This window comes from Xenopus laevis, chromosome 5S, assembly GCF_017654675.1.
Source record: "Xenopus laevis strain J_2021 chromosome 5S, Xenopus_laevis_v10.1, whole genome shotgun sequence".
NCBI lineage: Eukaryota > Metazoa > Chordata > Amphibia > Anura > Pipidae > Xenopus > Xenopus laevis.
The window spans coordinates 8,025,357-8,052,167 of record NC_054380.1 but is presented as its reverse complement, the minus strand read 5'-3'; the positions used below and the strand labels follow the sequence as shown (position 1 = coordinate 8,052,167).

Below are 26,811 nucleotides of genomic sequence, written 5' to 3'. Positions count from 1 at the left end.
CAGAGACTATTATCCCACTGTTACTATAGGCACCATCTCTCCCTACTATACCAGCTATCCCACAGTCACACTCCCTTCCCCAGAGACTATTATCCCCTGTTACTATAGGCACCATTTCTCCCTACTAGACCTGCTATCCCACAGTCACACTCCCTTCCCAGAGACTATTATCCACTGTTACTATAGACACCATCTCTCCCTACTATACCTGCTATCCCACAGTCACACTCCCTTCCCAGAGACTATTATCCACTGTTACTATAGGCACCATCTCTCCCTACTATACCTGCTATCCCACAGTCACACTCCCTTCCCAGAGACTATTATCCACTGTTACTATAGGCACCATCTCTCCCTACTATACCTGCTATCCCACAGTCACACTCCCTTCCCAGAGACTATTATCCACTGTTACTATAGGTACCATCTCTCCCTACTATACCTGCTATCCCACAGTCACACTCCCTTCCCAGAGACTATTATCCCACTGTTACTATAGACACCATCTCTCCCTACTATACCTGCTATCCCACAGTCACACTCCCTTCCCAGAGACTATTATCCACTGTTACTATAGGCACCATCTCTCCCTACTATACCTGCTATCCCACAGTCACACTCCCTTCCCAGAGACTATTATCCACTGTTACTATAGGCACCATCTCTCCCTACTATACCTGCTATCCCACAGTCACACTCCCTTCCCAGAGACTATTATCCACTGTTACTATAGGTACCATCTCTCCCTACTATACCTGCTATCCCACAGTCACACTCCCTTCCCAGAGACTATTATCCCACTGTTACTATAGACACATCTCTCCCTACTATACCTGCTATCCCACAGTCACACTCCCTTCCCAGAGACTATTATCCACTGTTACTATAGACACCATCTCTCCCTACTATACCTGCTATCCCACAGTCACACTCCCTTCCCAGAGACTATTATCCACTGTTACTATAGACACCATCTATCCCTACTATACCAGCTATCCCACAGTCACAGTCTGGCCCTTATCAGAGACTATGATCCTAAGCATAGGGAACAAAGATACAATTACATTGTGGCCCTGTAGTTGGGATAATGCACTGGGAAGTTAAGTTCAATTCTCTCTAGAATTGGCAGCAATGGCTGAACAAACTGAAGTACTTCTTAGTAAAGAGAAGCCTTAGAAGGGATTAGAACCAATATATAGAAAGCCCATTTATTAATGTTTCCCCATAAGTGGGGGCAGGTATCTGCTGATATAGGTGGAAACTACAGAGTACTAAGACCATACTAAGGCACTAGGGAATGAAGTGATACATCATTAAAGCTTGCAAGGAAGCAATAGTATGGTCCATTACAGTATATAAGAGCAGGATAAGTCTATCATGAAGGTCTGGTCCACCACTGAGGGTCTGACAAAACACAGCATGTCATGAAGGCCATCACTGTGTGTAATGATGGTTTAGTCTTTACATTAAAGTTGGATTCATCACTGCATGTAATGGATTTTCACTCTATGTAATCAAGTTTGGTCCATGGAATGTAAAGGTAGAATATAGAGCTACTAGGGATTGAAGGTATGGTTCATCAAAAACCTGCGAGGAAGCTACAAAGGCAAGATCCTTCACTGCATGCAATGAAGGTTTGATCCATCTCTGCTTGTTCTTGAAGGTATTATCCATCACTATTTGATACGAAATTGCATGTATTGAAAGTATGAGCCATGAGGATCTGATCATCTCTTTGGGCAATGAAGGTCTTATAAAACACAGCTTGTCGAGATTGTTTGATCCAACTCTGCATAAAAGGAAGGTTTGAGCTTTCACACAATGTCGGTTGGATCCATCACTGCATGTAATGAAGATTAAATCTAACACACTATGTAATTATATGTATAATCAATGTGATCCATCCCAGCAGGTAAGGAAGGTTTCATCTATAACTGAGTTATCGATTGCATGATATGAAGGATTTAATCGGTCACTGCTTGTATAAAAGATCTGATCCATTACCGCAAGTAGATTTGATCCATCTGGGCATTTAATAAAGTAACAAAGGCAGACCCCCCCCCCCCAATATGTTGTCCGTGACCAAGCGGGAGGCATTGTTTATAACATGTCCTCTTGTTAGTACCCTTTGGTATTACTTGTAGGCATTAATCTAGAGTAGAAGGCACCTCACTGCAGGATTCAGACCACACAAGGAGACTGGAAGCCTCTGCCTTAATTGGGGGCGATCCGTTTCATGCTTTCTGGGCTGTTGATGGGTGTAAGGCCGCCGGGTAATCTAATATCTTTGTGTCTGATTATATCGTCTCCAGTCAGACATCAAGCGGCTGAGAGTCCTCGCGTTTGTGCAGATGGCTGTGTCTGTAAATAGAGGCCTAATGAGGCCAGACAGCTTTGCAAATTTTAAATTAAAGCTCTGTGTTAATGAGACTCTCTCAGTTGGGTTAACCAGCCAACCCCAATTGGGATCATGCCATGTTGTGTCAGGTTAACACCCGCCGTTTTGACTTTGCATGATCCTAGGTCTTTCTGCTCCATTTACCATTAGAGTCACTCTTTATACAGCCACAAACTGGGGGTCTGTGACCCACCTGGCAGCCAAATAGAGGCAGCTGGGATTTAGCATAGCGACAGTCACAAAAGATGCTTACGCCAGTGCCTGCCTATATGCCAACAGTTCATTGGGCTGTGCTGAAGCGCATGCAACCCATAATAATCTATAGATAATAAATATCCCTCTATAATGGAAATGTTGCTGCCACCCTGTAGAGATTGTTATATTAGGATAAAAGTACTATGTTCCATATGATTGCATGGCTCTGGGTGCACCAAAATAGATCTTTTAAAGAAACCAATAGGAGCAGTAGGAGTGGCAGAAAGTGGATTTGCCCACGCCTCCCAGCATTAGATGCACCCTGCTGGGGCAACACTGATATAAGCACAAACAACATATTATATAACCTAATAATATTTCATATACTGTATATGCAGCAGGGATGTACAACTCAGTGGTGTAAGTACAGGTGTGCACAATACACTGAAGCGGTTGCATTTGTATAGCATGTGGGGCATGGGGGTCTGGTGCAAAGGTAGGGTCCCAGTACAAATTAGCCCCAGGGCCTGTAAGCCCTTAGTTACATCACTGGTTAAACTGCAACTATCAACATCCACAATGCAGCTCAATACTCCAAAGTAAAAGGTGCAACGGGTGCATTGATGTTAGGAGCAGGAAAGCCAAAGAGCAAGTTTGCTGGGACATTCCTGCCAATGGGACCACTAATTGACAAGGATTACTCCTAAGTGGCAGGTACTTGGGATGCAACTAATGTTGGCCAAGTGATTTTAATTTAACATTTTGGCAAGGGATGGCCACCTTCTGTTATATGGTTGTCCCTCCAAGCCACAAAAAAGGTTAGGGCGAATAAAAAATGATGAGATCTCCAAATACAGTAATAATGTCCATTCCCCCGACTGGCCATCTTATTGGTGGTTTGGTTTGACACAGAGGAAGCTTATTTGTTGATGTTTGATCACATGACAGGAGTGATGGTGCAAAGCAGTGCTCCACTGCGGAGTAGAAGGCTTGGTACCATTACAGTATGCAGAGCTTTAATTTCCACCCTATTCCTTCTCCCAATGTGGCCCAGCACTAAGCAAGCTTTTCTCATGAAACAACAGGAGAATGTCAGTATCCCTTTAATCGCCAGTTATTAAAGTAGTGCAGCAAGATGTACAGTCCAGCAAAGTGATGCTTCTGAAGTGCCATAAGTGCAGCCCTGTTATGGGTCAGTAAGTCCACTTAGCGAGTGATAAGCATTTGGCTAAGGTTCCTGTAATGAGCCCAGCAAATCTAATGAGCGCCTGCCAAGCCTTCCTAAATTACCCCATTATGGGATCCGATCAGGCACCAAGTCTGATGGGGGCGCTCGTTAAATGGGTCGGCTCAACTGCCACCCAGGGGATGGGCAGACGGGCCATAGAGTTCATTTATATTTCAGTACAATGTAAATCTCCCTCCCATTCAGTACCATAAAGGGACATCAATCGCTAAGAGTAGACAGGGTGCAACGAATGCAGCAATTTACTCAGAATTCTAGCATCAAAGTGGCTGCTGCAAAAAAATGTGTGTATGCCACGAGGCATAAGGGGTACATCTATTTTCGACTTTCGCAACTTTTTTCGCCTTTTGCAAATTTCGCAGGAAATTTGCAAATTTTTCAGCAAATCGAAATGGGAGAAATTCGCCCATCACTAATCTGTATAATAGAACATTCTGTCCCAGTGGCTCTGATCCTATCTGATCCCCACTGTAAGCAGCAGTTCTGTCCTTCTTTATGGCTGAGATTCTAGCTATCTGTATAACAGAACATTCTGTCCCAGTGGCTGCACAGATCCTATCTGATCCCCATTGTAAGCAGCAGTCCTGTCCTGCTTTATGGCAGCTGAGATTCTAGCTATCTGTATAACAGAGCATTCTGTCCCAGTGGCTGCACAGATCCTATCTGATCCCCATTGTAAGCAGCAGTCCTGTCCTGCTTTATCCACTACTTTGAGCCCAAGAAAAAGCTCCCATCATTCCTTGTCAACTAATACCTCTGGGTGTAGACTTGTGTAGTCTGAAGATATTATTCTACAGGCAGTAACCTAACATCTGGCCTATCCCTACCTGTCGGTATTCCAGCTTGTAGCTTGTAATTGGATCCACAGCACCAGGCTCCTTCTGGGTCCACTGAAGCAAATATGAGTAGTTCCTAAACTGCTTGAAGACCTTAATTGGGCTTGGGGTATCATAGTAGAACTCGGGACTGAGGGCCTTCCCTGCAAGAAGAAGAACAGACAATGCAGATTTGTAAAGGTGCCTAGAAGAACATATGAACCCCTGAAAAATATTGTGATAGATAAAGTCACATTATTATTTTAAGATATACCCATCTCTGTGCCTGGGGAGCTAAGATCCTCTGAAGTTAAAGGGCTTAAATTATACAACGTACTTTATCTATTAAATATGGCTGCTACTGAGCTCCTCTTCAAAGCCTTATCTTAACTTCAGAACTATGTTTAACTGTTTCCCTGTGTGTAACCAACATACATCAACATGTCACCAGTCACAGAATTCACATATTGCCACATATGTGCTACTGGTAGACACCAGCTACTCTTCTAGAGAATGTAGGCTCCCTACTGTATATGAACTGGCCTTCTGGCTGAGACCCCCACCCACTGCTTAGAGCACAACTTACAGAGCCCCTGTCCTCTTGCTAAGACACCAAACCTTTTTTCGTGATTTTTTTTTCTCAGTTTCAAGAATTTTTGGCAAAAAGAAACTGGTCAGATTTGATTTGTGCATCACTTAGGAAGCCTCACAGTTTGGGAACAACGGTTGTATTGAATGTGGGCCGATAAATCAACTGGCCTTTTTGCTGTAATCCCCACCCACTGCTTTCAGCACCACCTGTGGAGCCCCCACAATCTAGGGACCATTGTTCTATAGAATGGGGGGTCCATTAAAAATGGCCTTCTGGATAAGAACCCCTAACACTGCTTTGAGCATCACCAAGGAAGCCTCACATATCTATTGAATGTGGGGTCTATAAATCAGCTGGTCTTCTTGCTGTGATCCCCACTCACTGCTTTCAGCATCACCTGTGGAGCCCCCACAATCAGGGGACCACTATTCTACAGAATTTTGTGTTCATAAATAAACTGGCGATCTAGATAAGACCCCAAAACACTGCTTAGAGCATCACATAGGAAGCCTCCCATATCTATTGAATGTGGGGTCCATAAGTCAATTGGTCTTCCTGCTGTGATCCCCAATCACTGCTTTGAGTACTACCTAAGGAGCCCCCACAATCTGGGAAACACTGTTCTTTAGAATGTAGGACGTCTGAATAAGACCCCCCCCCAATCACTGCTTTAAGCTGTTTATTGATTGTAGGGTCCATCAACTGGCCTTGAACTTAATGGACCTTGGTCTTTGACTTTGGTCTTTTTTCAACCCAATTTAAAGATGTAACCTAGGGAGTCCCCCCACTCTGGGTACTGCAACCACTGCTTTGAGCACCAGCAAAGAGTGGGGTGCCTAGGGATGCAAAATCTTGAAATCCGGGCCTGAGGGTCTTCATCTAGTATAACTCTATGGGGAGCTACTGGGCTCGGACATAACTCACCAGTCACCTGAAAGACGCATGAGTCAGAGCCAACGTCATTAGAGACGATGCATTCATATGTACCACTGGTCTTCTGGGTCAGGCTGTTTATCCTCAGTTCTGAATATTCTTGCTGCTCATTGGGGGACACATTGAGCAGGTTCCTGTTGTATCTCCACACAGCGGTGGCTAGTTTGAGCGGGCTCCCCTTCAGCAGGTTGCATCTCATTGTGAAGCTACTGTGCATGGACTGGCGGATCTCCTGCAACTTGGGTTCCACCACAGGGGCAACTGCAGTTAGAAGCAGAGTTTTAGTATTTAGTGTGTTTATCATATCTCCATATAAAGCATTATTAAGAACAAACACGAGACCTTTTTAGTGTCTGCAAGATACTCCCCCACCCAAAAAGGAGATGAACTCTTCAGCTGCCCCTAAATCGACTTGGTTTCACCTTCCCATTGAGTCCTTGTAAAGCTCCTCACACGGCCAATTAGGCTGCAAGTGAATGATTTCTGGCCCTGCACCACTGCAGACATTGACTGGTCTGGGATTTGAAAAATATTTCCCAGGAACGGGGGAGAAGAATGAAGAAAACTGATTTGGGGGCTTCAAAGTTCAAACATTAATGGGAATAATGATTCTTTCTTAGTTTTACCATAATCCCTCATTCTTAAAGTAATAAAATATATGAAAGGTCCATACAGCCAGAACCCACAGAGATAATTGAAGTTGTAAGCTGGAAAAAACCTTTCTGAAATTGTCACATTGCAACTGGCACAAAATCCGCTAATCCAGACTCACACAACTGATGGAAATGGCGGATATCCTGGTGGTGGTTAAATGGCCCCACAGCTTCACTTGTTTTTAATGTTTGTCTAATAGAAGTATTGGGTTTTATTACTCTATTCTTGTTTCCCCTAGTTATTATGAAGGATCTAAAGGCTCAGCTTGAAGGTTCATCCTTGTATAAGATGCCATTGTTCCATGCTGGGAGCAAACTTTTACATTTTTCTGTAATGTCATAATTGTTTAAAAAATGGGTCATGCAAAGGCATCTTATGGTCACTTTTAATACATTGTCAGTTCAAGTCAGTGAGAGATGTTTCCATCATGTTCCCACATTACCTACAGGCCCAGACTGGTAATCTGTGGGTTCTGGCAAATGCCAGAGGAGCTGCTGTAAGATGCCATTGACTATCAATTTTTATTGGGCTGGTGGGGGACTGTTTGTGTCTCTGTATGGGCTGTTTGGGCCTACCTAAAATAAAATTATGATTCTCAGTCCAGAACTGACCTTTATAGTGAAAAACAATAATAATGGTATTACAGGTATGAGACCTGTCATACAGAATGCTCGGGACCTGGGGGTTTCTGGATAATGGATGTTTCTGTAGTTTGGCTCTTCATTCATTAAGTCTACTAGAAAATCATATAAACATTAAATAAACCCAATACACCGGTTTTGCATCCAATAAGGATTAATTATATCATCATTTGGATCAAGTACAAGCTACTGTTTTATTATTCCAGAGAAAAAGGAAATCATTTTGAAAAATTTGGAATTTTTGATTATGATGGAGTCTATGGGAGATGGCCTTCCCACAAATCAAAGCTTTTTTGGTAACGGGTTTCCAGATAACAGATCCCATACCTATATATATATATATATATATATTATAATATATATTATAACAGCCCCCTAAGTTCACACATAGCCTGTGCAGAGATACCTTAAAACTATAAACAAAACATAAGGATTGCACACTCACAAAAGTCAAAAATGTATTTCATCAAAAACACTTTTTACATATTGGCCTTACGCGTTTCGACCACTAGAGCTGGCTTCATCAGGGGCAAAATCCATATAGTATCCTTTTGTTGTACTATATGGATTTTGCCCCTGGTGAAGACGACTCTAGTGGTCGAAACACGTAGGGCCAATATGTAAAAAGTAGGGCCAATCAATGGGCCAATTGCCGCTATGTCAGTGTTTTTGACGAAATACATTTTTGACTTTTTATATTTGAGTGTGCAATTCTTATGTTTTGTTTTTGGATTTCTGTACAAGGAGGCTTCATTTGGGCGGTCTCCATGGGATTAGCACCTCAGCATTAATTAGGGTGTGCACCCTCCAAATCATAGTCTTATACCTTAAAACGATGACAGTACAGTATACAGGGATCGGAAACTTGTAGACAGGAAAAAATGGGTTTGAACTCCTTAAAACCTCATATTTATTGTAAAAATGTAAAAAATGCAGTGCTTTGTGAGGACATAGGCCTAACGTATTTTAGGTAACAACTCCTAAAATCTTAGGCTCAGTGCCTAGCAGTAGTGCCTAAGATAATGGTTGTTGCTGGAAACGCATTAGGCCTGTGTCCAGTGTTGTTTTTAGGTCTGGTGCCACCCTAGAGCACCCCCTTCACTGTGGAACTGACGCCTATGAATGATGATGAGCAACAAAGAATGTGCTCTTGGCCTCTTATCCCCCCCCCAGCCCTTAGCCGCTAGACAATAATTTATTTTACAATAAATATGAGGTTTTAACTGTGGATAAGGAGTATGGACTTTCCCATTTTTTCCTTTGCCATTTTGGATGACCTGCAACCGGATTCCATAGCTGTTCCTGCACCCCTCTCTTCTGCACAGAAATGTAATTGTTTTTGTTCCATGTACAGTATGTATCTGTCACGGTCAGCACCCAACACCAGAACAAATGCCAAGCACCCTGGTCTCGGCTCGTGCTTCACCAGTAGTGTGACCGCCTTTGGCCTCAGGAGGAGCCCTCAGCTACTTGGATGCCACCAGGACTTAAACAAGAGGTGCAAGGCTAGAGGTTCTGATTAGGCAGAGGGGCACGACTGTTAGCGAGAGTCTTTAGGCCGAAGGTCGCGGTACAAGACGTTAGGCAATAGAGTAGTCAGATCAGGCCGGGTCGGGGCAGACAGAGAATAAACGTAGTCAGGCAGGCAAGGATCAAACCAGGAAGTCAATCAGAGGGATTAAGCAGAAGAGGAAGTCGGTATTCAGGCAAGGGTCAGGATCCAGAGGTCAGAATCGTCAAAAGCCAGGCACGGGTCACAACAGGAATCAAACAGGTTCAAAACAGATTAGCAAAAGCTCAGCTAGCACCAGGAACAAACTCCTATAACGGGCAGTCTGTAAAAAGAAAATATACCCTTAAGTACTTTTAAATTTTGCCGCCATTGCGCTCTGACGTCATACGTCATCCGCCTGCACCTTTAAAACACAAGGAGGCGCACCGCTGCACCCTAGGAAACCGGCACAGAATACATTCATGGCGGGTGTCCCCGCCGACCCCCACAGGGTAAGATTTTATTACAGTATCAAGGAGTTAATACTTGTCCCCTTGGTTAATTCTACAGATAATTAAAATAGTTTGATACATCAGACAATTGTATTAATCTTGCAGAAATCTCTTAATTTATCGCATTTCTGCCATAATCAACTCCAAGCTCATTTTTTGTTGAAAAGCCGGTAGGAGAACATCTGATTTTCTAGTAGTTATTGGCCCCTGGGATAGAATTCTAAGTACATTTGACTATTCCCAATGAAGAGGACAAAGTGCTAAAAGAACAGGTTGTACTGTGCTACTGGGGGGCTGCGGAGCTTGCAGCAATTCTCGGAACACAGTCCCAAAAGCACCAGCGCAGGAATGGCATTAAACAATTTATTGAAAATTTATTGAAATGTGAAAGTAGCATTGAAACCATCATCTCTTCAGGAGAAAAGAAAGGGTCCCTACATCTGCTGAACTGCAGCTCCCAGGATTCTCGGCAATACTGAGCAGGTTAGAGGGGGTTTTGCATTTTAGCTCGATGTACAGAGCAGCAATGTAAGTGAATCTGCAGTTGGCCTCCGTTGGTAATGATTTTTGAGTAACCAAGCAACGAGTTGCAATATCAGAGCCTTAGAGGGATAGTAGAGGGCTGGAACTGATGTCCATAAGCAGATGGATTTAGGCAGGAAAGAAAAACAAATTATTTAAAATCACAAATAAGGGGAAAAAACAGCTGCTACATGTAGTGATGCAGGGCCCCAATGATAAATACATTCCAACCTTTCAGCTGTTGCTAAAATATAACTCCCAGCACTTTCTGACAGTCTAGTGTTAGCCAGGTTCAAGCAGCTGTACAGACAAAAGGACCGGCACAGATTGGACAGAACATCAGTATTATAAAGTATAACTTCCATTTACTCTACTGTTGCTACCTCACCCAATTGTCTCAGTGTGTCCTACTGTCACTTATTGATCTATTGTTGCCATCCTGCTCAACTATCTCCATCTTGCTTAGCTAGCTCCATCTTGTCCTACTGCTACTTCCTCACCCCTACTATCACATCTTGCTGTATTGTTGGCATCTTGTCCTACTGTATACGTCTTATAATACTATTGCTCAATACTACTGTCTCAATCTTACCTTACATTCCCCATCTTACTCAACTGTCTTCATCTTGTCTTACTGTCTCCATCTTCTCCTACTGCTGCAACCTCACTGTACTATCTCTATTTTGTCCTACTGCTTTCATCTCATCCTGCTGGCACAACCTTGTCCTACTACTGCCAGCTCACCCTGCTGGCTCTATCTTGCCCTACTGTCACATCATGCTTTACTATTGCCATCTTTTCCTACTGTCTTCATCTTGCCCTACATTCCCCCTCTTACCCAACTATCTCCATCTTGCCCTGCTGTATTCACCTTTCCTACTTCTGTCACCTTACCCTACTGGCTCCACTTGTCCTATGGCTGCCACCTCAACCTACTGTCTCTGTCTTGTACTACTGCTTCCACCTCACCCTATTGGCTCAATCTTGTCCTACTACTGCCAGCTCACCGTCTGGCTCCATCATGCCCTGCTGCCTTGAGTCTTGTTGTAATACTTGCTTTGTTATTGTTCTACTAGCTCCATCTTGTCCTACTGTTGCCACCTCATCCTACTATCTCCATCTTCTGTTACGGCTGCCACCTCACCCTACTAGCTCCATCATGCTCTACTGTGAAATCTTGCTCTATTGTTGCTCTGTCGTTCTACTACTGTTTCTATCTTGTCCTACTGTTGCCATCTCACCCTTTTGGCTCCATCTTTCCCTGCTGTCTCATCTTTTTGTCACTTCTTGCTATAGTTTCTATCTTGTCCATCTCAACCTTCTTTTCCTGCTGTCTCATCTATGTCACTTCTTGCTCTATAGTTTCTATCTCGTCCAACAGTCTCCATCTTGCTTGACTGTCTCCATCTTCCCAACAGTTTCCATCTTGCCCCGCTGTACCTTTCCTCTTACTGTTAACCATTGCTATGCCTCTATGTGATGGTCCTGCAGCCGCTGCTACTATTTTAACCCCAATCAGAAAGCACTCTGTTGCTTTGATACATCTATCTACAAGATACACAAATTAGCTTAGGTACCTGTTGCATTGTGGGAATTGCAGTTGAGCACCAGGTAAATTTGAACTCCTGTCAGACTGAATAAACCAAACACTCTCCTCTTGTTTCCCTCTAATGAATTTATCCCTGAGGCCTATAAAGCTTTTCCACATGCAGAACCGCTGACTGAATTGTTCTGGGAACAGACAAAGATGAATATTCGGCTTCAGATGGAAAGTACAGAGCTTCCCTGCTCGTAATGACTGTTGCACAGTAAAGTTTGGCCAAATGGGAGTTTGGGGATTCATTAGTCTGACGTTTCTATCTTCATTTCCCTTCCGCACTATATAATAACACGCCGACGTTTGCTGCTGTCAACCTTTAACATCCCCAGTCCCAGCTCCGTGCAGATGATCAATGACAAGGAAGCGGCAGTCATTTCTGTGCATCTGTCAGCGATAGCTGTGCCAAATGAGAAGCCTCAGTCGGAAGAGTCTGACACGGTAACCCTGTGTGATGTGCAGACACCTCCCAATCTGCAGCTCTCCTTCCATCTAACTTCATCCAATTATCCTTTTCTGCTGCAACATCCAACTTGAGATACAATGAGTAGTGACCTGGGTAGGCAGTGCGCTAGAGATAGTCAAGGCCCTAGGAAGAACTTTGGGCCTTTGGGGTACCCCACCCACACACCTGCTTATTATCCTTCTGTAGAAACTGAGTTTAACTTTTTTTTGGTCAGAACTGATGCCATATTTGTATTTTCTCAAATTTAAATATTCTGAAACTTCAGAGGACATGGCCCAATCCAAAAATTATGGATTTGGTACATCCCTTATATTCACTTTAGTGGCATAAAGAAATACAGTATATTGCTGCTGACCCTATTCAAAGCTGGCACTGCTGACAGTCATACTGAAAACATTCTCATGCTCTGATTGGCTAAAAGTTGGTCTTGCCCTGTAAATATTCTAAATGCTTATTGGTTACAGGTTGGTCTAGCCTCAGGAATGTTCTAATGCTCGGATTGCCTAAAGGTTGGTCTAACCTCGGGAATGTTCTAATGCTCTGATTATTGGTCTAGCCTTGGGAATGTTCTAATGCTCCGATTATTGGTCTAGCCTTGGGAATGTTCTAAAGCTCTGATTATTGGTCTAGCCTTGGGAATGTTCTAATGCTCTGATTATTGGTCTAGCCTTGGGAATGTTCTAATGCTCTGATTATTGGTCTAGCCTTGGGAATGTTCTAATGCTCTGATTATTGGTCTAGCCTTGGGAATGTTCTAATGCTCTGATTATTGGTCTAGCCTTGGGAATGTTCTAATGCTCTGATTATTGGTCTAGCCTTGGGAATGTTCTAATGCTCTGATTATTGGTCTAGCCTTGGGAATGTTCTAATGCTCTGATTGACTTTAGGTTGGTCTAGCCTCAGGAATGCTCTAATGCTCTGATTGGCAATTGATTGGCCTAGCCTCAGAAATGCTCTAATAAAAGTATCAAATCTCAGTGTTTCCGGCCAAGGTCTGTCAGTGATAGGAGTTCCTCTTTGGCCTCTACCAGCCTCAGGAGCCCCCCCCATTAAGCAGCCTGTGCAGTGGAGCGAGCAAAGGATACACCACATGCAATCGGTGCTAAATTGCACATGTCTGTAGCCCGGCCCATCATATTATACAGAATTGTGGTGTGAGTAAAAGAGCTAGGCTGTTCTTTAAAGCAAATAGGAACATTTCTGGTTTTGAAGACTGATTTGGTCCTGGACACACTCCAGATTTACAACTTGTTATGGTAAAACTTCTACTCGTAGAAACATAAACCACTCACAACGCAGGACATGATTCCAAGAGAATGGAAGAGATAAAGAAGAGAACGGAAAAGATAATATGATTGTAAGACTGCAAATATGGGCCACAGGACACCAATTGTTTACAAATAGGAACAGTAGAACAGAAAGCAGCCAAAAGGGAGGATGCAAAAGAGGAGGGGGATACAAAAAAAGGAAATATCCTAAAGAAAGGGCAACATAAATACATGGATTTCATAAAAAGAGAAAGCAAAAACAGCAGCAGAACACACAGGATAATGAAAATAAAGAGAACAGGGATGAAGAACCAGAAGTGGAAGACAGGATACAAGGAGAAATGGACAAACACATTAGAAAATGAAAGAGCAGAACATGTTAAACAAAGACGAAGAGAAAAGGAAAAAGGAAAATGCTAAAGGAAAGAGGAAAAATGTATTATTTTATTAACATAATATTTCAGTAAATGGGTCACATTTTCTGTACTAAAAGCAGGGAGCTTCCATCTAGCTGTTGGACTGCTTGCAGAATCCCAATGCCTATGATTGGACGCAGTGAGAGGAAATTAAAGGACAAGTTAAGGGCCACAGGTCAGCCATTCGTGAATAAAAAAATCCTGCTACTGATGCTGTATGCCAATAAGGACAAATCAGGCCCTGAGCTCTTGGGAGAGATCCAGACTGCAGTAAAGTGCCTGCTCCCTCATATTCCCAAAGCCTTCATCTTTTCCCAGCTTCCCAGCAGAAACAGGACTCTGAGGCCGACCGCAGCAACTCCTCCATTACTCATGTCCCCGTAGATCGTTCGGCTACCAGATAAACCTTGCTGGAGGCTCCACTATTAAACTCATCCATTATGTGATATCCTGCTACCAGCTGGCTGCACTTTCCAGCCCATTATTAGGCCAATAAAACTTGTTTTCTCTTATTATGACGGTTGGTAACAAAAGCGTAATATCAGCAGAACTGCCATTTCTATTTAACGTGCGCTGGCCCTAGGCCACAGGGGCATATGAAATGTCTGTTGCTTGGAGCTTTCTTCTTATTTTCTTGTCACACTTTCTGGCTGCGGCTGAGCTTTCAGCACTTACTGCACACGGATCTCACCAGGGATAGGCGGCCGCTCGGCGCAGCCCCACAAATAATCAATACTCCCATCTCAAAGAGAATTTAGATGATTACACTGAAACGGCACGGGTTTTTAAACTTACAATACAAAATATGGCCGTAAATATGAATCGTATTAGGAATTTTCAGGTAACAGTTACAGCAGAGGGGGAATTCCATGGCCCCTGAATTATAAAAAGAAAAAGTGATACTAAGCTATAGCTTTCCAACTAGGGGCCCTGTTAGTGAGCAGTTATAGCAGGGATCCCCAATCTTTTGAACCCGTGAGCAGCATTGAGAAGTAAAAGGAGTTGGGGAGCAACACTATAATTAAAAATGTCCTTGGAGTTCCAAATAAGGGCCATTTAGAAGCCCCTATGTGGATTGTCAACCTACATTGAGGCAGTGCAAACTAATACCAAATGAATGCAGGTTCTACCAACGTAGTGTCTTAATTCTTTCAGCGTCTACATTAAACAGTTATATTTGGCAATTATATATTAATTTATTATTCAGACGCTCACCAACTTAAAGATGTGGTTTGGGTGCAACTGCCCCGCTTACTTTATCTATGCACAGTTAAGATCAGGGTCACTCACCGCTCTCCGTTGGTGGTCCGGGTGCTACGCCGAGAACCTGTAGCTTAGGGAAAACACTTCAACATTCCATATTGGACAAGCACTCCAGGAACTACTCTGACACGGTGTAGAGTAAGGGTAAGGCCAGAAGAGGAGATTCGGGGAGATTTTGTTGCCTGGCGACTAATCGCCTTGTCTTTTGCGCGTCTTTCTCCTCGAACTGCCTCAGCGTTTTTCCCCATAGGCTACAACGCAAAGTCGCCTGCGCTAATGCACACGCGACAATGCATTTTCAATAGTCGCGCAAAAGACGTGGCGATTAGTCGCCAGGCGACAAAATCTCCCCGAATCTCCTCATGTGGCCTTACCCTAAAAGAAAAGCTTTATTTCACATCAGGCAATTAAACACCTTACGTGTTTCATGTGTTTCCACACATAATAATATGATTAATCTACGATTAAGGTGTTTGGTTACCTGATGTGAAATAAAGCTTTTCTTTTACTCTACACATGGTCCGAGGAGTTCCTGGAGTGCGCGTCCAATATGGAATGTTGATCTGTTTGGCAGTACGCCTGGTTTTTATGAAACCAAAACTTGCCTCCAAGCCTAGAATTCAAAAATAATCACCTGCTTTGAGGACACTGGGAGCAACATCCAAGGGGTTGGAGATCAACATGTTGCTCGCGAGCTACTGGTTGGGGACCACTGAGTTATAGCATTTGACTAAGGAAGACCTGGCTTAGGAGAGCTTTATAGGCACATTCAACCCAACCTGTAGCCAACCAGGACATTGGAACCTTCACAGCATAAAGATTAGGAGGTGGCTATTGCTCTGTAAGATAATTGTTTCTTGTATTTCTTGTAGCTGAAATTTGCCTCCAGCTCCCTCAGGCTCTTTCAAAGTGCCAGGCTTGGGGCATCACACAGGAATGAGGTACAATTATAAAACACCACCAAACCTTTGGCACATTGGGGGAGCATTTGACTCCAGGCAATGACAAACACTAACCTTGCTTGTAGGCTGTTCTAGTAGTATCTCCCGACCCCACGACTTTCTACCACAAGTACACAGTACAGTATTAGAACAGCAACCAAGAATAGCCATTTTTGTTTTAATTTTTAACATTAAGACGTTTGTATACATTCAGATTTATGTGGGAGAACTGACACTCTCTAAAGTCTTTTTGAGCAATACCTGGATTGCAGTGTGAGACGGTCTGTGGTTATTCTGCACAGCGGCCATTGCCCTATAACACAGAACTGCATGGGGCAATTCAGTTACTGTTCATTAAAGTCCAGATAGGGGAATTGGGTAGAGGCTCTGGCCTAGCCACTCGCCAGTGAAATAGTCAAAAATAAATGGAAAGCCAATACCTTGTCTGCTACAAACGGGTGAATCCCAATTCAGTTACTGTATCACTGGCCTGTCTGTGGGTCATATACACAAAGTCCATTGCACTGTATGGCTTGTATTACTGGGAATTAAACCAGTTGCATTGTACTGTGGTACTGCGCCAAGGTAATTTGCACAAAGACTAACTCTATGGTGGAGATTTACTAAAGTCAAAGTGGCTAACACTAGCGCCATTTAGACAGAAATCCCATCTGCAGGGACATGGCCAATTTACTAACAGGTGTAGGCGTCAATTCGCTAGTGAATGGGACCGTCGCTAACGTTAGTTCGTTCTTTTCACTCTGGCCATCGGTCATTACTCCACAAATTCAGTAAAGTGCAACTTTTAGTGAACATCTTTCGCCAGAGTTGACTTCACCACCTCAGACCAAGTGAACTGCTAAAATGCTACTTCCTCCTCAATCTTATGTCAGTGACATCATATCCTGTTTGCCGGAAATGCATTAAAGTTGTAAAAAAACGCTGGCGACTTGTAATTTTTTTAAATGGCATTGCCTGCAAAAGTCCTAACTATTAAACTTTTTGTGTTAACATTATTCTCCAGACATTTGAGGGCCATGGAACATTCGTTTTAGGGTGGGCTCATGTGTAGGGCATTAGAGGATCTCTTGTCTTTATTCAGGTTCATTGGTCATTTGTAATAAAAAGTGGCGCCTTCAAGCATTTGCACCAACCAGTGGCGGAACTATCGGGGGAGCAGGGGGTGCGAGCGGGCTAGGGCCCGCACCCCCTCAGGGCCCCCCGGCAGTCTGTGCGCCACTGACAAATGCGGCCGTACGGAGGGGGGCGGGGTCCGGCTGCGCGCCACGCACCAGGGCCTGCCCCTCTCTAGTGACGCTACTGGCACCAACATCTCTAATAAAGACGTATATATATATATATATGTACCCTCCCTATTCATATTGACCTAAGCCAGGGGTGTCCAAACTTTTGGCTCGCAGGGCCACATTGGAAAAAGAAAAATTTGTCTGGGGCCACACATGAAATACACAAACACGTTTGATTTGTAAAAGTAAAGGAAATACACAGAAAAGAAATACAATGCCAGTTGGATAACCAGATGGAGCTATACACTGTAATATGGGACACCTGGATATTAAATAGACATATTATTATTACTAACTGGGCAATGGGCAGAGTCCCCCTCCTCCTATATCCTTTGCGACATGACGTTTCCTCGGGAACCAAACTGGGCCGCATTCATATGCATCCTGGGCCGCATTTGGCCCTCGGGCCGCAGTTTGGACACCCCTGACCTAAGCGTAAAAGGACTAAGGAAGTTTCGCTAGGCAGAAGCAATCACTATTGTCATTTGATTATAAACACTCGCACTGCCGAAGTAACACTAGTGAAAAGTCGCCAGCGGTCAGCACCCAGGAAGCAACTTCGCATTTTAGTGAATTAGCGTAGTAGTAATGAATTTTCACCTGGCGAAGAGGAATGAAGTGTGCGAAGCATTCGCTGGTGACAATTCGCCCTTTAGTGAATCTGCCATTGCAGAACTCTCTAGGTCTATGCGATCAGTTGCACATTTTGCCATAATGTAATCTTCATTTCTAAAATTGTAAGCTAAATTCCCCTTTAAACCTCTCATATGTATGCCTTTTCCTGAGCTAACATGGCAGCTTCAAAAACTCATTTTGACTGAGAACAGTAAAGGCCAAATTCTCTGCCGCCCTCCCAAAAAAATGGCATTCTTGCTCTGGAAGAAATGTTTGTTGCAGAGATTTTATAAATCAGAGCAGATCCCCGAGTGCCAGTCTGTGCTGATTGCAGGAGAATTGAGCCCGTGTTGACAACTTCCAACCTGAACCACTGAATTACAGCAGCCATAAACCTCTGCCAGTGTGTGAAGAGAGAGGGGAAGGGGAGCCAGACAAAATGAGAGACAGAGTAAGAGATAGGGAAGGAGAGACAGACGAGAGGAAGGGTCAGAGAGAGAGAGAGAGGGAGAGAGAGGGAGAGAGAGGGAGAGAGTAAAGGGACAGAGCGAGGAGGAGAGCATAAGAAGGAGATGGAAAGAAAGAGAAGGAAAGAGGGGAGATAAGTAAGAGAAAGGGAAGAAGAGAGAGGGAGGGAGATCGGAAGAGATAGAGAAGAGGAGAGACATAGGGAGGGAAGTAAGGAAGAGACTGACGTGAGAGAGAGAAAAGCGGAGAGAGACAGTAGAGAGGTAAGAGAAAGAAGAAAGACAGAGAAGAAGAGAGATATAGGAAACAAAGGAGCGAAAGAGGGTAGGGGTTTTTCTCCTCAAGTCTGAGCAACATCCAAGGGGTTGGAGAACAACATGTTGCTCACGAGCCACTGGTTGGGGATCACTGCCTTAAAGGTACAGAAGTACCATCATACAGTACAGTGATATCCTGCTGGTGGCTGTCCAGCTCTTTCTGGCATCTGAAGAGTCACATTTTGAGTATCTGTGCCTTATTGTTGACTGTTTAGCCTGTAACGGGAGAGGTGGGCAGCACATGGGCTTCCCCTGGTGTACCCCTAACCTAAGGGATGGGGATACAAGACATAGTACAGGCACAGCTCCTTTGTGTAAAGGCCACAATTATGCACCTCTTAATGCTTCAGAACTTGTGTTTATACCATTGGTAAAAGAGCCTAACCGGCATGTCAGAATTGTTTCACCCACAGCCATTCACCAGTATAGACAGCCCTGGGCTTAAATAAGTCCACAACAGAGAAAAAGGAGAACGGGGAGGTTGGAGGTGAAGCTGATACCATTAAACTACAGAGAAGAGAAGAGGAAAAGAGAGAAAAGCCAGAAAGAGATAAGTTGTGACACCTCATGGCAGCCGCACTATTGATCTTCCATAACTTCCAGCTCTGAAACAAATCAGCAAAACAAGCAGCTGATCTTGTGCCGGTTAGTCTCCTGGAGAGAGAGGCACTTAGAGAAAGGAGAGAGGAGTCTCGCACGCACGTCTCTCCCACAAGCGAACACACACAAGAAATCAAGAGGATGGAAGGTGCCCAGGATGGGAAAATAAAACACTCATCAACAGATCTTCACAAAGCACACGCTTCTTGTTCCTCCATCAGCACCAGCCGAGGACTAATGAAGTGTCTGAGCTTCAGAGAGACGTTTCCATTAATAGACACAAGTGCATCCTGAGCTGTTCACACAGAAAAGCAACAGGTGTCTGGTTAAAGCAGCGTCGGCTTAATGGGTTCATCTAAAGACAGGTTCCTCAGGTCTCCTCCTGGGGTCAAGGACAATGTGTTGGTGGGGGCATCAGGAGAAGCTGAAAAATAAATACTCTCTTGGCCCCGCCGTGGATGTTTGTTCAAGGCAAATAAGATTTTATGTTTGCGCAGAATGTTCTCCTCTGTGGGAGACGTTCTTACCTTCATAGGGAGATTATTTTGTGGAACAGATTGAATTTTACTTAATTTAAAGCAAAGAACTTACAGGTTATTGCAGGGCGGACAGTGCCACGCTGGGGAGAGGCGGCTGATGGAGAGGCACTGAGATATAGTTATTATTTTCTCAGCACTCGCTGGTTTCTTAGGGACATATTCTAAGCTGCCTCGTTCCTCCTGCCCTTGCGTGGACACATCGAAGTACCATTTACCGTATCAAAAAAAAAGCACATGTAATAAAGTACCGTAATGGAACTGAGCACAAAATCATACAAAGTGCAAATAATAATACCAGACTAGAGCTAAATGCACACTGTAATACCATGTACCATATTAAGTATCACGCACACACGCATATACAATATGTATATACAAGCAGCCATATATTGTTGTTCTATTGGAAGACCCCTGATATACAGTATATACTATATATATATATATATATATATATATATATATATATATATATATATATACATATATATATACAAATTAATAGAAATTTACCCCAGCACTCCAACATATAGCCCCCTGGGAAACCTATTTTTGCACAACTGAACTGTAACTAACACAAAAAGAGACACTTTTAGTTACAAAGTTTGTACAAAGCATGCATAAGCTGACGCGCCCCGTCAAGGCAGTGTCCGTGCGTCAGTCCTAGAGCTAAATGCACACTGTAATACCATGTACCATATTAAGTATCACGCACACACGCATATACAATATGTATATACAAGCAGCCATATATTGGTGTTCTATTGGAAGACCCCTGATATACAGTATATACTATATATATATATATATATATATATATATATATATATATATATATATATATATATATACATATATATATACAAATTAATAGAAATTTACCCCAGCACTCCAACATATAGCCCCCTGGGAAACCTATTTTTGCACAACTGAACTGTAACTAACACAAAAAGAGACACTCCTTGATGCTTGCTCTCCCAACCCCCGCTTAATGGTGTCTTTGGAAGAGATCATGCTAGACAAAGAGAAAAGCAGGTATGATCTTTCTCCCCCCAAAGATAATACTTTTTTCACTTAGGATAGGACTGACGCACGGACACTGCCTTGACGGGGCGCGTCAGCTTATGCATGCTTTGTACAAACTTTGTAACTAAAAGTGTCTCTTTTTGTGTTAGTTACAGTTCAGTTGTGCAAAAATAGGTTTCCCAGGGGGCTATATGTTGGAGTGCTGGGGTAAATTTCTATTAATTTGTATATCAAGCCGTACCCACGTGCACCCAATAAAAAGGGATTGAGCTGCATTTTTTTGATTTAATTATAATATATATATATATATATATATATATATATATATATATATATATATATATATATTTATATACTTATACTGTTCCACACAATATTATATACAGTATGTCAATATGCTTAGCTTGTTGTGACTTGTCTTTCCTCACTCAGCAGAGTGGTCACAATGTATCCACCACCTACCCCAGAACACCATATACTGTACAAATAACTAATGGACCACGTTTACTCACACTGAACATTCAGCTGTACCGTGGCTTCCCGGGGTCGGATGTTAAATCCATTGTATCTTGCCGTCTGACACTTGTATGTCCCACTTATTTCCCGGGTTACATTCTCCAGCCTTAATTTCCCATCATAGGTTTCTGCTATCATTTCTCCAGTGGGTAAAGGTCCTTCTTTGTCCACCCGTGTCCAAAGAATAGGCGGTTTGGGCTTCCCTCGTACGTCACACTGTAACTCTGCTCTGGATCCTTCTCGAACTGTGATGATGGACTGTCCTTTAGGGACCGTCAGTGTGGGGGGCACTGCAAGAGCAAAGAACAGTCAATCTGTGCATGCCTTTCCCGATTATTCCATAAGGAGTAGGGTTAGGGTTACAAGTATGTTTAGAACTAGGATTGCAAGTAAGTTTAGGGTTAGGGTTAAAAGTAAGTTTAGGGTTAGGCATGGGGTTAGGATTACAAGTAAATTTAAGGTTAGGGTTACAAGTTAATTTAGGGCAGGAGTAGAGTTAGGATTACAAGTAAATTTAGAGTAAGGTGTAAGGTTAGGGTTACAATTAAGTTTAGGGTTATTGGTAGGGTTAAGGTTAGGAGTAGGGTTAGAGTAAATTTAAGGTTAGAAGTGGGGTTAGGGTTACAAGTAGGTTTAGGATTTGGAGTAGGATTATGAATATGTTTATGGGTAGAAGTTGGGTTAGGGTTGTCAGTAGAGATGGGCGGATTTTTTGCCTTGTTTCGCCGCAAAAATGACGCCCATAGACTTGTATGGCGTTGCGAGTCGCCGGCTGCAAATTTTTGGCAAAACTAAATGGTTCAAATTTGCCCAAGCCTAGTTGTCAGTAAATTTAAGGTTAGAAGTTGGGATAGGGGTATTAGTAAGTTTAATATTATGAGGTAAGGTTAGGAAAAGACATTAATTTAATACAAAAAGTGACCAGAAAGTCAACATCATGGACAAAGTGAAGAACATGGCGGAATGAGAAAAATCCCATCATTATAAAGCTTGAATCTTACTGAAACATCTATTTTACTGACTATTAACAGGATAAAGGTCCTTGTCCAAAAGCAATAGGAAGGAGGTGCCTTTCCAAATGAGAATGAATAGGAAATGTAATTGGGGAGAGAGAAACATCCAAAGATACACGGTAGGGTTATGTGGAATGCACTTCGCTGTACCAGAAGATGACTATACTGCTGTGAAGGTGTAAAGCAATCGTGGTTATCAAATTAAAATAAAGGAGTAGACAGTATTTTACAGCCATGACTAGTGATGGGCGAATCTGTGCCGTTTCGCCGGAAAATTTGCAAATTTATGGGAAAATTCGTGAAACAGTGAAAAATTTGGGAAACTGCGAAAAATTTACAAAACGCATTGAAGTCAATGGGTGTCAAAATAATTTTGAAGCGTGTCAATTTTGATGCGAGCGACTATTTTGTCCAAATGCATTTAAGTCAATGGGCGTCCAAATAATTTTGACGCTCAACAATTTTATTCTGACACGCGACCATTTTTTTTGTTGCCGAATTCATTCGCCCATCACTAGCCATGACTATGGATCAAGCATAAATCATAACTGGAGTTATACATATGGGACTTTCCATTTAAGTCAGTAGAAAACAACCTTTTGAGATCTTCAATATAAGACTCCCCAAATATAATTATACGTTTTCCGATGGAAAGCCTTCTATCAGTATCCTCTTCCCCTCACCACAAGCAAACATCACAAATCAAAGGTACCCCCCTTTGCACCAATCACCCCAGTGAACCAATTTAGTGCTAAAACACAATGTGATATGGCTGGGACCAGGTAAGTCATTCATCTTCTCAGTTGGTCAACATTATCCTTGATGTTATAATATTTATAGGTGCATAACCAATGGGCATAGGGGTATAGAGGGCCCACAGTAAGTGGGCTGCTTCTAATTGTTGCACACGTGTCCAAAACAGATTTTCTCTCTGATGTGTTGGTTGTTAGGGACCCCTATAAACATTCTGTGGTGGACTAAGGGAAGTTCTACTTACACCAATATATCAGTAATATTTGGCAATTTGGGTTCACTCTTTTGTTTGTACATAACACACAGAGATGTTGCCTGTTCTGTTATGAGCTATAATTTGCACCTTCTCTGTGCTAATTGCTCGGATGAAAATTAATTGGGCATTTTATGGGCACAGGAACATTTTTTTACAGTGCTATTACAAGAGCCTACTATACAAACAAACTCTAACCCACTGCTAACAACGAGTGTCGAAATTAAACAATAATGACACCTTTTGGTAAAAATATTTTAATTGCTAATGGGGGGAAATAGCTAAAAATTACATGCTTTTAGTACACCAGTGCATAAACACTATTCAAAATAAATCCCATCGTGTAAGTTGGATGCAATTTCCCAAGCTAACCATTAAAGAAATCCCATTCTGCAGCTGTAATTAAAGCATTTCACTCGTATATAATTATTACTGCACCCAGCACTGAATTGATTTTAGTGACTGATGGACTGAAATGTGCAGCAAATCTGTTTTAGGAGCCCCAAGACACTTTTGCTGATTTGCGGCTCTTGGAACATATTGTCTACTTCTAGAATACTCCTAAAGTTTGGCTTACATTGTACAAGTGGCATTCTGGAAAACGGGTGACAAGCTACTCCGGCCAAGGACTATGCATGGCTCAGACACGTCTAATTTAATGTTGGCAGGTAAGTTATCCTGATATTTCTATTGGTCATGGTTCCTTGGCCAGTACAGTGCATTAGCTGCTGTCCAACCAAAACTCACAGCCTCCCTAACAGTGTGCAACTCTAAGTTGATGCTGATAAGTTAAAGATCTACAACAGCTGAAAAAATGGACATCCTTTATATCAAAATGTCTAATTGATATTTTCCTTTCAAAAGGGTCTCCTTCTGCATTCAGCAGCTGCCCCACACAGATTAGTACCCCTTCTACACCCTTTAATGTTATTCCTAATAGTTTCCTTTACCTGTTTCAGCAGATATATTGACCTCAATACTTAGTTCAGGGGTAGGTGTTCCTGGAAATGAGGCGACACACATATAAGTGCCATAGTCACTGAAACGCAAGTCAAAGAAATCCAAGCTACTGGTGTCTGGAGGGAGATCTGGGTCATTCCTACTGATCTCCAGTCGCCGTCTAGAGGGCACCACAGTCCGTTGGTTTTTGAACCAAGAATACACAACTTTCTCCTGTGGAATGGCATCAACATGGCACGACAGCTTCAGATCCCGACCCAACTGGATGTTCTCACTTTCCTTGTTGACATCAGGAGTGATCTGAAATGTGGCATTTTTCATGGCTGTTTGAAAACAAAGAATACATTGATTTCAGTGGTACCTTTCTGACTGTTCATGGATCTTCACTAACGAAATACATCAATAGGTCTGAAATATTCGTTTATTAATTATATCACATGATCTAAGGATTATGTATCACCTTAAATCACAAGTAATCCATCTGTAAAGCTGGAACCATGTCTGAAATGTGTGTAAGATGAAAGGACATCACTTATGAACACATATAACTATGTAGAAATTTGCTAGCAACAATAATCAAAGCATTGGAGGAATATCATTGACATTATTTTAAATAAACATATTCAAATTTGTGAAAATTTCTTAGAGTGGGGTTATACTTCCCCAGAAGATTCTTGTATTCCAAATGTTAATAGACTAGTGGGGAATGTAAGGTGTTGACGTCCGTATTGGCCCCATGGCCGGATTTACATAGTGGGTGCCCCTAGGCCCACTGCCCCTTTATTCAGGCAAATTTTCATCATCTGGACCAGAGCAATGGGAATTGGTGCATGGGAAATTATTGTATCTCCAGTGTTTTTGAACCAATGTGGGTGTGGTTGGGCAGCAAGCCGCCCCCTAAAATCCTGCCACCCTAGGCCTGGGCCTAGGTGGCCTTTCCACAAATCCAGGCCTGATTGGCCGAGGGATGTCATGGATATTGCCTAGTTTATAAGCAAGGGGATCCCATAGTTCTGTTTATTTAGCCTCATCCTGAGGAGGAGCTGGAGGAGTATGATATGGGGGAGTCTAAAGGTGGCCATACACGGGCCGATAAAAGCTGCCGACAGACTGTGTCGGCAGCTTATTGGCCCATGTATGGAAGCCCCCGACGGCCTTTCCTCGATCGAGATCTGGCCGAAAGTTGGCCAGATCTCGATCGGATGGGTTTAAAAATCCAGTCGGATCGCGGCCGCATCTGTTCGTTGATGCAGTCCCGCGATCCGACCGCCCGTTTGCCGAATGCTAGGATCCGATCGTTGGGCCCTAGGGCCCACGATCGGATCTGCCCGATATTGCCCACCTCAAGGTGGGCATATCGGAGGGAGATCCACTCGTTTGGCGACATCGCCAAACGAGCGGATCTATCCATGTATGGCCACCTTAAGAGTAGCAGAAGTAGATATCCCCATTTTATTGAATTATAGGTAGGGTGTGACTGTGGAGGAATAGCAACTATAGTAAATGGACTTTGGGCACTTTACAGCTTACCTGCTTGTTGTATGTTAATTAAACAGCAAATGTCATTACACACCACAATACATAGAAAGCAGCATGATGCTCTAAGGCTTACTGGCCTGATAAGTGACATACATCTCACTAAGAGGTTGACCGTCTTCTTCGCAGGATTCCCCACATTGTTGGTGGTGGTACAATTATAGTATCCAGAATTTTCAGGACGAATGTTCCATATGGTGAGGTTTCCCCCCTTGGATGGCATTACATTTTGGTTGTGTGACCAGACGACCTTAGGGGGTGGGTCTCCTCCCGTGAGTGAGCACTGCATGGTTACATTATCTCCGGGATTCACTACCAACGTCTCATTGACAGACAACTTCAGTGCGGGTGGTGCTGGAGAAAGAAGCATATAGAAAGGCCTTTGTTATCTCTGCCTCAATGTGTTGGTGAAAGTACAAATCAAAACATGATACATTCACCACTCTGCTACAATACCCATTATTTTACATTGATATATAAACAGTACACTATGCACAAAGTTATATCGAATTTTGACTTATTCGTTATTATAAAAGTTTTTTTGAAAATAAAAAAAAATTGACTTTTTAAAAGGTAACTGCAATTAAAAACTGTGATCAAGTAAAGGCTTGGTTGCCCATTATTGAGGCAGATCCACCTCTTCCTGGATAGAAAACCTGCTGACCTTTTAGATATGATCTCAATTTCATACACTGTGTGACATTTTCATTCAATTTTCCAAGACATTCCATGTGTCCATTTCACTCCCAGCAACGTGGAGTATTATTTTTATAATATCGATTTAGGTAGTTGTTGGCATCTGGAGCACAAGGAGAATTCTTGGATAAGTTATAATAGTGATTGGCCTATTGACGATGTTTAGGTCTGGAAATTTCAATGTAACAAAAAGGCAGAAGAAGGTCAATGTGAGTATGAGAATTTAATGGTATGTGCACCAAGGCATGATAAAGAATGTTGGGG

The 26,811-nt window shown here is 42.8% G+C and overlaps 1 protein-coding gene across 3 annotated transcripts in view; it reads right to left on the bottom strand.

The window, feature by feature from the left end:
• Positions 1-26,811, bottom strand: part of mdga1.S (MAM domain containing glycosylphosphatidylinositol anchor 1 S homeolog) — a 178,981-nt gene that overhangs the window by 21,686 nt on the left and 130,484 nt on the right. For all 3 annotated transcript variants that reach the window (XM_041564207.1, XM_018264895.2, XM_041564208.1), the window contains 5 exons: positions 25,948-26,205; positions 24,306-24,638; positions 21,333-21,626; positions 6,171-6,440; positions 4,667-4,818 (listed from right to left, as the gene is read on the bottom strand). In XM_041564207.1, coding sequence (XP_041420141.1) covers positions 4,667-4,818; positions 6,171-6,440; positions 21,333-21,626; positions 24,306-24,638; positions 25,948-26,205 — 1,307 coding nt within the window. The remainder of the gene's footprint in view (positions 1-4,666; positions 4,819-6,170; positions 6,441-21,332; positions 21,627-24,305; positions 24,639-25,947; positions 26,206-26,811) is intronic.